The sequence below is a fragment of the Lactuca sativa genome, chromosome 2, assembly GCF_002870075.4.
Source record: "Lactuca sativa cultivar Salinas chromosome 2, Lsat_Salinas_v11, whole genome shotgun sequence".
NCBI lineage: Eukaryota > Viridiplantae > Streptophyta > Magnoliopsida > Asterales > Asteraceae > Lactuca > Lactuca sativa.
The window spans coordinates 62,703,192-62,715,978 of record NC_056624.2 but is presented as its reverse complement, the minus strand read 5'-3'; the positions used below and the strand labels follow the sequence as shown (position 1 = coordinate 62,715,978).

The window sequence follows — 12,787 nt, the reverse complement described above, 5'->3', positions numbered from 1 at the left end:
ATCCTAATATTATATCTCGAAAAAGATATAAAAAAACGAATTGTTTCATCACGCTCCTTAAGTTGTTCCTAACTATTTCTAGTTATTAAGGGCTACCCAAAAAATATTTTGTTTTCAGTTCATGAAGTCATATCAATTTAGTTTTGACCTTAGACACCTAATCTAACATTATTGGCTACCAATAGGGTGTTTTGATTCTAACTGAATATCGATGCTCAATTTCATGTTTGAATATCGATGCGCAACTTCATGTTTGAGCTGATTGAAGTTAATTTCAAATTTTTATAAAGACGACATCCTTTATGTAATCCAATAGTTATTGATAACAAATTTAAAATTGATGTTGCTGCTTAGTTTCATTAAAGAATCAACTTCTTTTACTCTCTCAGATGGTGGTTAGTTCGTTGGATAGATTCAGTTTATATTAGACTCTGTGTGTTTCCTGTATAAAACTGGTCAAGAAAAACTATTTTGTGTATGTTTAAAGTAAAAATATCATATTGTTCTTAATCATTTTTTTCTTCTTAAATGAAAATAAGACGCTTTAAACTCACAGACAATTTAATATTATACCATTTTATTTTTAAAATACAATCATTAAAACGAATAAAAAAATTAAAATAAAAAATTTCTAACTAACGAGGGATAATTCATATAATAACTTTTTACATACGAGGTTACTTTTGAAACTATAATATAATATGAACCATTTATGTATCTATATATTTGACCGTATGTATGTGTTTAACTTTATGTATGTTTTCAACTTTATATATATATATATATATATATATATATATATATATATATATATATATATATATATATATATATATATATATATATATATATATATATATGTATGTTAACACAAGTTACATAAGAAAAATTGAAAAGAGTAATAATATTAAAAATACTTCTAAACGTAGGTTGTGTGTAATATGAAAATTTCAATATCCTTTTTAATAGTAAATATACTAATATGATGTATGTCAATACATGAAGTATAACAACATATATACTGTTTCAATGTATGTATCTATTCTTTTATAAACAACATATATGATTTAATGTATGTCAATTTATATGTTGTATAATTTTATAACACAAAATTGATACAAATATTAGGATAATTTTTATACATATAATATTGTATAGTTTTATAACATAAAACTTATACATATAATATTGGTTTCGTTTTTCTTTTTTTTATACCTTTTTCGGGGTATAATATTAAGATAATTTGAGAGGGAAACGAACTTTCAACTTTGTTGATATTTAGTCACTAAACTTTTTTTCATTATCTATTTGCTAATAAACTATTGAAACTGTTAACATTTTACGCTTATGACCGGCTGTTACCGGTTATAAGGATAACATATGAATAGTTTCAATAGTTCAGTGACAAATAGATAATGAAAAAAAGTTTAGTGACTACATGTGAATAAAGTCGAAAGTTTATTACATTTTCAAGTCATTATCCCTTCTTTAATTTATAGGCAGGGGTGGCCCTGTATAGGGCATATATATGGTACGGGTTTAGATCACTACTCCATTTCGGTTTATATATATATGTGTGTGTATATATATTCTATCGTTCTCAAAATTATTGTTTACGGACAAAAAACATACAGATTAAGAAAACATTAAATAATTCTATGTTTTTTGTTGCATTTAATTCTATCTTTTTATTGTATTTAATTTCATGATAGGTTAACCAAAAGAAAAATAGACTATTAATACGGGACAAAAATAGTATCGTATTTAATTCCATATTTAGACATATTTAATTCAAAAAGGCAAAAATATTGATGAAAACAATGAAATTTTTATTATTTTCTACTTGATACAGTTTATCATTTTTTTATTTAATTTATATTATAGATAAAAATTTTGTATATATAAATAGCCTAAATGATAAAATCCCATGAGTATTTACAAGAGTCAAATGTACCACAAAATATTTTTTATTATTATGGCAAATAAAAGAGTGTCACTAAAATCTTAAAGTGTGTAACTAAAAGTAGCATGAATTTTTAAATTGAATGAGGATTCAACGGCACAAAATATGTGCCACAAAAAACTTTTATTCCGCTGTGACAAATAAAAAAGTGTCACTAAAAGCCTAAGTAACTGCAGCGATAAAAACTAAAAGTGTCACTAAAGGGTTTAGGATGAAGCAATTCTAGTGGCAGATATTATGTGCGACGCGGATTGTCTAAGAAACCTTTAGTGCCATTATTTTGGGTTTTTAGTGGCACATTTTGTGTGCCACTAAATGACATATTTTTTGTAGTGATATGAGCTTGAACTTGTGCACATTTATTAATCAAGATAGAAAATTGGATTTGAGCACAGAAAAGTATCTACTTTTACACTCGTCTTAAAATTCTCCTATAAGTTATAATTGACCATGGAGCATTAATAATCTCAGGGCCTCCAAAAGTGAAAAGAATTTTAGCAGGTATCAAAGGAAATGACTATAATACCGCACCCATAAAAAGCACCATCATCTAAATCATAAAAAGGCTAAGAGATAAAACCAAAAATTGGATATGAATTAAGCAATATGCATCAGCCACACATTTCAAAGCAAAAGATGACACCATATCACAGGAGATAAATATAAATAATAGTTGTGCCGCTGATAATGAGAAGATAAACTGCAAAGTACAAAATCACCACCAATGGTTCTCGACATATACAAAAATAAGAGAGGTAATAAGTTATGATGACTCATCTAAGAGATTAACATTCAGACATTCATGTGTGAAATACCACACCTCATCTGCAGGAAAAAACCTGCCACGTCCACCTCCATTCGGAACATCATATCTCGGGTAGTGTGACCAAGGCTCAGCCCACAACACTGGTTTCACAGCAGCACTATGACCCACTTGGCTCATAAAGAAACCAAGTTCGTCTCCTGTATCTTGAAAAGGCACCCATTCCATTTCACCAAAGTCTAGTTTATAAACATTGATCTCATCTCTGAATAATCCTTCCATCAAAATCATGTAAAGGTTTTCACCACAACTTACAAGCCGCAGGGAAAATATGTTCAGATCATCCAGAAGATTGTTGGTTTCAAGTAACGTCACTCTAAGCTCAGGATTGAGTACGAGTTCACATAAATGACCGTTATTAGAGTTTAAAGTATATATCTTCCCCTTAAAAACATGTAAATCCTTATAAAAGTTGAAGTCGAAAGTGGATGAAACACAATTCCATGCTCCCTCATCCGCTATAGAAAACCATATTTGCTTCTTGGCTAACATAACAAACACCAATTTAGATATTGAAGGTGAAAATACAAGAACAAACGCGATGCCTGATACATAATCAGACACCCAAGGGGCAGGAGGGAAAAAAAGTTCATGTCTAGTGATTAAATTCACATGCCAGAAGTCCTTGGTTTTTATCCTGAACAGATCAAGTAACCACAAGTAAATCCACAACAGTACATTCCAGCAGAATGCATTAGTGTGGTTTTGAACTTTCTTCGTTCATGGTCCTCTAGGCAGCATTGCCAATCCTTATTAATACTATCAGAGATATTCATCAGCATTGGTGGTTTGGATGCCATAAAACATTTCCTGTTACTGAGTGCTACTGATCTCCATGATTTGCAAACTCCACTGAATGCAACAAAATTGATGACTCCCAGTTGCATCATAACTAATAAAAGCAGATCATGGTTGAGATATGACCAAGGTCCCACATCATCAGTCTTGATAGTCTCACTGCTAGATGCATCATCATTATTCTGGTTTCTAGTCACTCTCCTTGTCATATCCATTCCGAAGCTTGCAATAGACAAAACAAACATTCTTGGTAAAATGCAAATTGCACGTAATATTACAACACTTGTAAACAGTAAAAGAGAATAATAACGAAAATGAACAGGATCCGCATGTGATAACAAACACAAAATAATTACAAACTACATCATATACAATCTAATTACCGGTTTACTTAACAACGAAAGAGTAGATCAGCTATTCAGCCACATGGTAAAAATGTTCCTTTATGAGCCAAAAAAAGTTCTGACTACAGCGATATCTTTCTTTACCCTAAGCCTTTTTCCTATGTTTATGCTTCTTGTAATCCGGAGCAACAGTAACAAATTCAAACAAACCCTAAATCAATTAAAAGAAACACTACATCAATTATCCAACTATCATCAGCCATCATATATAATCAAAAAAACTTAAAGACCAAATGATGACATAATCAAAACATTTCAGGTAACATGAATACTTATCACAACAAACGAAACTCAAATTAGTAAACGGTTCAAAATGCATTTCATGAAACACATAAAGATAACCAAATCATCTAAACTAACCTGAGTGACGCCCGATCAAATAAACTCCGATTTGAAAGAGAATCAAAAGATCGAGGGTGAGGGTGAGATAGCGTGGCAAAAGGGAATAGCGAATACCGCGTTTTGGGAATTTTGTCTTCGTTAAATTTTAAGCTAAGGAGTAAATTACATATTTGATCCCTATGGCTTTCCAAAATTCACAACTTTGGTCCTAGTATTGGACTTTGACCTGTTTTGTACTTGTCGTCCATAGTCCTAAAAAAAATCATGACAAAACTTCAAAAATGGTCCATGTGGTTTTCGAAAATATCAAGTTTAGTCCCTAAGTTCAAAAAACCTCACAGATCGTCTCTGTGGTTTCAAAACTTTTAACATTTGGTCCTTCTGGCTCACTCCGTTACCATTTAGTCGTTAAGTCAAGGGCATTTTTGTCATTTCATTAACCAGGGACCATTTATGAGGTTTTCTATTACTTTTTTTTTAAAATAAATAAATAAATTTAATATTCAAGGGTCCTACCTCTCTCTCTCTCTCTCTCATATGTCCATTTTCGTCCTAGAAAATATAGGGGCGGGTTGAGATCCAAATTATCCCTCTGTGGAAACCTCTGTAGAAACCGGTCCTTTTGATCCTTCTCGTCAATAAGATATCCAAAAACACCCCTGTTGTTTCTTGATCCATCACTGCATCTCTTGAAGCCACAACTCCGACGACAAGGCTTAACAGCCAAAAGGGGAGCCACCGGAAAACTGATTCCCTCAATTTGTTCGCTCTTCTTGTCGAGCATCAACAGTCGAACACCCCTACTTGTTGTTGAACTGCTTTGCTCCTCCTTCCCTCGCTACTACTGTTGTCAACATCAGTTTAGATAAACCACACACATCAAGAGCTTGCTCTTGGTACGTGTCTATCTATTTTTCTTGTTGAACCTCCATGAACATCATCATCATCATCATCATCATCGAACCCAACACCGAACACCATCCTCCCCCTTCTCTTCCCCTTCGGAACCTCCGTGTACGACGATTTAGACACAAAATGCAATCTCTAATAACAAATTTAGATCCAGATGCAACTATGGAGTCGGGGGATTTTAAACCCATATGAAATATTTGATCCTGGGTTCACTTTTTTCTAATTATATTCAAGCAAATTGCTTTAACTGTGGAGGAAGGTCATACGATGGTCCATGGCTAGAAATTACATATAGTTGGGTGATGGAGTGGCAGTGGTTTTCCATGGGAATAACAATCAAGGTACAAGCCATCTAAGCACCTCCAAATCTTGTGTTTTTAGTTTCCAAGTTTTGATTTTGGATACCAGATATAAAATGAAGATGAAGTTGATGCTTTTGGTTATCTGGCATAAACGAGAGAGAGAGAGAGAGAGAGAGAGAGAGAGAGAGAGAGAGGTGGGACCCTTGCATATTAAATTTATTTATTTATTTAAAAAAAGTAATAGAAAACCTCATAAATGGTCCCTGCGTAATGAAATGACAAAAATGCCCCTGACTTAACGGCTAAATGGTAACAAAGTGAGCCGGAAGGACCAAATGTCAAAAGTTTTGAAACCACAGGGACGATTTGTGAGATTTTTTGAACTTAGGGACTAAACTTGATATTTTCGAAAACCACAGGGACCATTTTTGAAGTTTTGTCAAAAATCATCTTATCCTTTTTAATATTTTTTATTATAAGGCATAAAAACTGTTTTTCCATTCCTTTCTTGTTTTTTTGTCTGGTACATTAATCATTTTCATCCGTACGTAGTCATACAATATCATTTACATTTTACTCTTCTGGTTCATTTAATTGCATGTATTAAGAGACTGACAAAATATCTTACCAAAATCAAAATTTAAGGCCCACCAAACCACACACACCTATCTCATATTATCTTCACGGAGAGGAGCCGGAAGGTACCTACCAAAAAGGAATGTAGAGGCAACAGGTGAATAAGTATTTGAATTATCTGGACACTTTCTTTTAAATTTATTTCTCCCGTGAGTATCTGGTTCTCCACAAATCTACTCAATTGTAGTTACATTATTCATATAAAGTTGTTAATTTTTTTTCTATAGACAATGCATTTGGAGCAATATAGATTGAGTTGTTTATTATAACATCCTATTTTGAAGTACATTGCTATTTTTTCTAAAGTTTTAATTGAAGTATAGTATTTGCAAAAATAAATAAATAAATAAATAAACTATCAGATGATTTTAGTTTTTATCTTATTTACTAAGAGATTGTATACTCTAATTTATAAAATAATAGTAATAGCAATAGATTAACACAACTGAAACCACAAAAAAAAATCTATTGAAGCTTTGTTATTCAATACCTTCTTTAAAACATCAGACGTCAAAGGAAAAAACAAAAAAGAATTGTTATCACCGACTTGGTAGCTTCTTGATTATGAGTGTGTATCAAAAAGCTATTTGTCATGTATAACTAAATTACATGTAGCTTCTTGATTATGAGTGTGTATCAAAAAGCTATTTGTCATGTATAACTAAATTACATGTAGCTTCTTGATTATGAGTGTGTATCAAAAAGCTATTTGTCATGTATAACTAAATTACATATAAAATGACCGTACCATCATGTTAAAAATGACATAGCAACAAAAACACTTGGCAAAAAATCTTACAGAAATCATCGTTTTAGATAAATGTAATGAAAGTGCAATATGATTTTGAATAAAATGATTTCGAAAACCATAAAAAGATGAAACTTTCAGTTATTCATATAGACAATCTCACCTGTGAAATCAAGACTAAGTAGTTAAACCATTCAGGCACCAATATCATAGGACCAATATCATAATACTCGACACAAAATATTATGTTCTTCCCACAAATATAAACACTTCTTTCATATTTTTAAACCATTTAGACATCATATCATAATACTCAATAATCACAAAATCCACAATATATAGCTCTTCTTAAATTTAACAGAAGCATTCAAATTTTAGACTTTAATCAAAAGTTATTATCTTGAAGTGACTGGCTTGCAACTACATCAAGCTCCACCTACGTCCAAATAATTTGATAACAACCATAACTATGAGCAAGTTGGTACACATACTTATGCATGGAACTCGACGGACTTTTCTGTTTTCAAATCATAAACTCTATAAAAGAACATGTCAATTCAAATTTTAAGGACAAGTCGGCACATTTAAACACTATTAACGATGGTTACACATGTAAATAGATACTCCTTGATATATCAAGAAACATCTATATGTTTGTGACCAAAATTCAAGAAATTAACAAATACTGCAAGATAGATTTGAGTCGAAGGACCACATACATTCAAGATGAGAGACAAAAGCATAGATGTTTCAATAACAGACAACCTAACTCTCATGCATAAAAAGATCATACATACAAAGCATAATTAGGCCAAAAGTCTTAAAGCACTTAAAGTCCTCAACCAAGAACACAAAGAAACATCAACATGATCTGGTGACACTAAGGGCTTGTTTGGCTTAGCTTTTAAAAGCTCAAAAGAATTTTTCCAAAAAGTTACAAAAAGTCAAGATTTTGTGACTTTTCCAAAAAGTTGTTTTTTCTTGTATTAAATCTAAAGTTATTAGTTTGCCAAACATCTTTTTTTTTTTCTTTTACAAAAAGGACTTTTGGCTGTGAGAAGCTAAGTCAAACACCCTCTAAAATTATTGTTAGTGATTGTCACCTAAAATCACTAACAGGTAGCTTGTCATACAAGGAAACTTTCTTGTTGCAAAATATAGCTGTTCAGCCTACTTCGGACTCTAATAAGCTATAACTGAACCACAATGAAAAAAATGAAATTCTAGAGAAGAGCCACGGTATCGATGGCATTCACCATGGTATGTTAATAATCTGTAGGATTTTCAACAAGTATCAGAAAAAAGGACTATAACACCCCATCCATAAAAAGGCACCATCATCTCAATCATAAAAAGGCTAAAAGATAAAACTAAAAATTTGATATGAATTAAACCAGATGCATTAGCCACATGAATGTGCACTTGATAACAAAAACATAAATTGCAAAAACCAAATTCATCAACAACTGTTCTCAACATATTGAAAAATAAGAGTGGTAAAAAGTCATGATGATTCATCTAAGAGATTAGCATTCAAACATTCATGCGGGAAATACCACCCCCCACTATAAGGAAAATATCTGCCATTTCCACCTCCATTACCAACATCATATCTTGGGTAGTGTGACCAAGGGTCAGCCCACAACTCTGGTTTTACAGCAGCAACATGATCAAAAACGTAGCCCACAAAGAAACCATGTTCCTCTCCTGTATCTTGAAAAGGCACCCATTCCATTTCACCAAAGTCTAGTTTATAAACATTGATCACATCATCATATATTGAGCAATCCATCATATAAAGGTTTTCACCACAATTTCCCAGGCCAAGCTGCGGGAAAAATAGAACCTTATCTAACACAAAATGCTTGGTTTTCAGTAACGTCACTTTGGGCTCAGGATTGAGTGTTAGTTCACATAAATGATTATTATGAGAGTGTAAAGTATATATCTTCCCGTTAAAAGCATGTAAATCCTTATAAAACTTTAAGTCGAAAGTTGAGACACGATTCCATGTTCCCTCATCCGCTATAGAAAACCATATTTGCTTCTTGACTAACATAACAAACACCAATTTAGATATTGAAGGTGAAAATACAAGGATAAACGAGCCGACTGGTTCAGAAGAACACACCCAAGGGGCAGGAGGGAAATGAAGCTCATGTCTAGTGATAAGATTCACAAGCCAAAAGTCCTTGGTTTCCTCCCTGATCAAGACCAAATAACCACAACTTAATCCAAGATAACACATTCCAGCAGAATGCGTTAGTGTGGTTTTGAACTTTCTTCTTTCATGGTCCTCTAGGCAGCATTGCCAATCCTTATTAATACTATCAGAGATATTCATCAGCATTGGTGGTTTGGAAACCATAAATCTTTTCCAGTTACCGAGTGCTACTGGTCTCCATAACTTGCAAACTCCACTGAATGCAACAAAATCAACAACTCCCAGTTTCATCATAACTAACAAAAGCACATCATGGTTGAGATATGACCAAGGTCCCACATCATCAGTTTTGATAGTCATACTGCTAGATGCATCATCATAACTCATGATTAAGGTTTCTACTCAGTCTCTTTGTCGTAGGCACTCCTACACTTGCAAAAGACAAAACAACATTGTTGGTAAATGAAAAATTCCACATAATCATACAAGACTGGTAAACAGAAGGAAAAAAAAACAAGCAGAGGGATAAACAGTATATACAATCTGATTAGCTGTTCTACAAGATATGAATGCCCTTAACAAAGTAAGGGTATATCAGCCTCATGGTAAAAATGTTCGTTTATGAACCAACAAAAAATGTTATGTCGATGCCTTCTTGTAATCAGAACCTCATGAAGCTAACACATCAAATTCAAACAAACCCTAAATAATCGAAACACTTAAAGAAACAACACATCAATTATCCAACAATCATAACACATATTGATCAACAAAGCTTAAAAACCAAATAATCATAGAATCAAAACAATTCAAGTAAGATACCGAACGTATTTCATGAAACATAAAAGGTAATCAAATCAACTAAACCAACCTAAGTGACGTTTTCCAATCAAATGAACTCCGATTTGCGTGATAAAGGAAACAGAGAGTCTCTTTCGAAAACAAAGGGAAACAGCGATGAACCGAACGAATGCTTTGGGGTTTGTGCCAGGATGTTTTTGTAGGCGAATTTTGACTTCGGTATACTAAACTAAGGAGTAAATTACACATTTAGTCCCTATGGTTTCTCTAATTCATAACTTCGGTCCTTATATTGGACTTTGACTTGTGTGGTCCTTGTGGTTTGTATTTGCTGCACTTGTGGTCCCTAGTCCTTAGACTTGACAACCGGGTCGGGTTCGTATGGTGTCAAACAGTAAACGGGTTGAAATAGTTTGACCCTAATCCAAACCATTTATCGCGTCGTGTCAACTTATTTATTTTTGTGTCGAGTTTCAGGTTAGGGGTATACCTTAAAATATGTCGTGGAATGTGAGGTTGAAATATTGAACATGCTGAAAGAGTATTATTTAGATATGTGGAAATGAAATGTAATAGTTAGGAGGCGTTATGGTTAAATTTATAGTAAGTTTAAAGAGCAAAAATAAATGAATATGAGTTGGAAGGAGAAGGGAGGGATAATGAGGATGAGAGAATGGTTGAGAGGACTTTGTAATTTGGGTGATAATAAAGAAAACTGGAAAAAAAAAAGTATTGACTTAGATGGTTAAGTTTAATCTATGTTACAAAACGAGTCGATTCAAAGTTTTTTTTTTTTTTTTTTTTTTTTTTTTTTTTGGATTTTGGTCGTTCTAGTTTATTTACAACATTCAAAAAACTTACATATAAAGGAGTCATTTTCAAGTCATATTCGGGTTGAAATTCTCAACCGTAACCTTGTCCGTTTATTTTTTGTATCGTGTTGTGTTAATCCGTTTAATTAAACGGGTAGAAATATCATACCCGAACCCGTTTATTTCGTGTCAGGTTTTGTTTCGTATTAGTTTTTGCCACCTCTACTAGGTCATATGAAAAGATCATCTTACCCTTTTTAATATTTTGTTTCTTTTTCCTTTTACCCATTTACATATTCTAACAATTAAAAAAAAATCAAATATTGTCTTACTTTTTTTTTTCTACTTATCCTCATACTCACCACATCAAGACAATAAAAAAAACAAGTTAAAAGATTAAGCAAAACTATTAGTAGATTTCACATGTCCTTGTTTTGTATGAGTAGTAGGAAAATATTTAATTTTTCATTAAAAAAACTAGAAAAACCCACCCCGCCTCGAAAAAAAAAAAAAAAAAAAAACTCATCAGCTTTATCTCCTTTCCTTGCTATCGGGTCTCTAACAAACAAAAACCTCGCTCAGAGAGAGAGAGAGAGAGAGAGAGAGAGAGAGAGAGAGAGAGAGAGAGAGAGAGAGAGAGAGAGAGAGAGAGAGAGAGAGAGAGAGAGAGAGAGAGAGAGAGAGAGAGAGAGAGAGAGAGAGAGAGACCATGCTCGTTGATGGCAAGCAAAATGACTAACCTTTGGAATGAATTCGAGGCAAACATTAACCTCCCCGTAAAATTCATCATTTATCACCATATTGTGTGGTGTAGGTGAGATATTTGCTTCTAGGAATAATGTATCTCTTGTGTAATTATGCATTCATAACTAACATCAAAGCTAAAGGCATTCAAAAATGTTTTTATTATGTAATTAGCCTGGTTCACAAGATCATATTTAGAACCAATATCACTCTTCTTTTATCTTGTTCATGTTGTGTAATACCAAACACAAGTTCAAAGAGACTTGTTATGTTATGTCTAAGCATGTATCCCATACCAATTGCTACCTTACATCTTTGTTTGGTATTATTTTTAAGGTGTTTTCAAGATATAAATGCTCTTAACAAAGAAAGCGTATATCAGCCTCATGGTAAAAATGTTCGTTTATGAACTAACAAAAAACATTATGTCGATGCCTTAATTTTTTTTTAAACGAATGTAAATTTTATAGACACACTCTAGCGAATTGCTAGAGAGAAAAACAAAACAAAAAAAAAAGAGTTCATTTACAAGGGGCAAATCATCCAAGCATTCCAATTTATATAAGAACCGGAAGCTCTTTTATACAACCAAGAAAAATAATAAAGAATAATAGAATAAAAAATGGAGTTCTTTCTAATTCAAATTGTATCTCCTTAAAAAACTTGCGAGAGTTTCGATGTCTCCAAACCATCCATGTAGTAGTAGCCCTAATAACCTCTAATTTAACATTTGGCAAAGCCGTCATATGTCGATGCCTTCTTGTAGTCAAAATCTAACATGATCATTTATGAATTAACAAAAAACATTATGCCGACTTCGTCTACCCTTAAGGATTACCACGATGTTCTTCTTATTTTGGTGAAAAAAAATAAAGGGTTCTTGTAATTTTTTATAATCAACAGTAAAAGAGATTAAAAAGCAAAAGAAAAATTGTTGAGTTAAATGCAAGAAATCCTATAATTTTTGTTTTTTTATGTTAAAAGAAACCACACGTTTTTATCATTATAAACGAAAAAAGTGCAAATGTGGTCCTTGTAGTTTGTCAAAAGATGTTAGTTTTGTTCAAAAAGTTTTGAATTAGCACCACTAGTCTAAAAAGTAACTTTTGTTGCGGTTCTGGTCCAAATTTTTTTTTAAAAGAAATAAAATGACGATTATGCTCTTGATATTTTATTTTTTTGAATTCTTTTATTTACTTTTCAACTTTTCTAATTAAAAAAACAATAAAAATTATATCCACCCCCTCCTACTAACCCACCCAACCCCTTCACTCTTTAATAAAGCGACCACGTTGCCTCCTGTCACCGTCTCCGCCAAATGTGGGACCATCACTACCT

The 12,787-nt window shown here is 32.5% G+C and overlaps 1 protein-coding gene across 2 annotated transcripts; it reads right to left on the bottom strand.

Annotated features, from left to right (window-relative positions):
* Positions 1 to 8,305: 8,305 nt before the first annotated feature.
* On the bottom strand, positions 8,306 to 10,080 carry LOC111897457 (uncharacterized). Of its 2 annotated transcripts, none has more exons than XM_023893419.2 (2): positions 9,964 to 10,080; positions 8,306 to 9,518 (listed from the first exon to the last, which is right to left on the bottom strand). In XM_023893419.2, the coding sequence occupies exon 2, from the start codon at positions 9,477 to 9,479 to the stop codon at positions 8,433 to 8,435; it is 1,047 nt and encodes a 348-aa protein (XP_023749187.1). In that variant the 5' UTR covers positions 9,480 to 9,518; positions 9,964 to 10,080; the 3' UTR covers positions 8,306 to 8,432. The 2 variants fall into 2 exon arrangements, with proteins under 2 accessions (XP_023749187.1, XP_023749188.1); XM_023893420.2 differs by having other exon boundaries at positions 8,306 to 9,523; positions 9,964 to 10,069.
* Between the last annotated feature and the right edge of the window lie 2,707 nt (positions 10,081 to 12,787).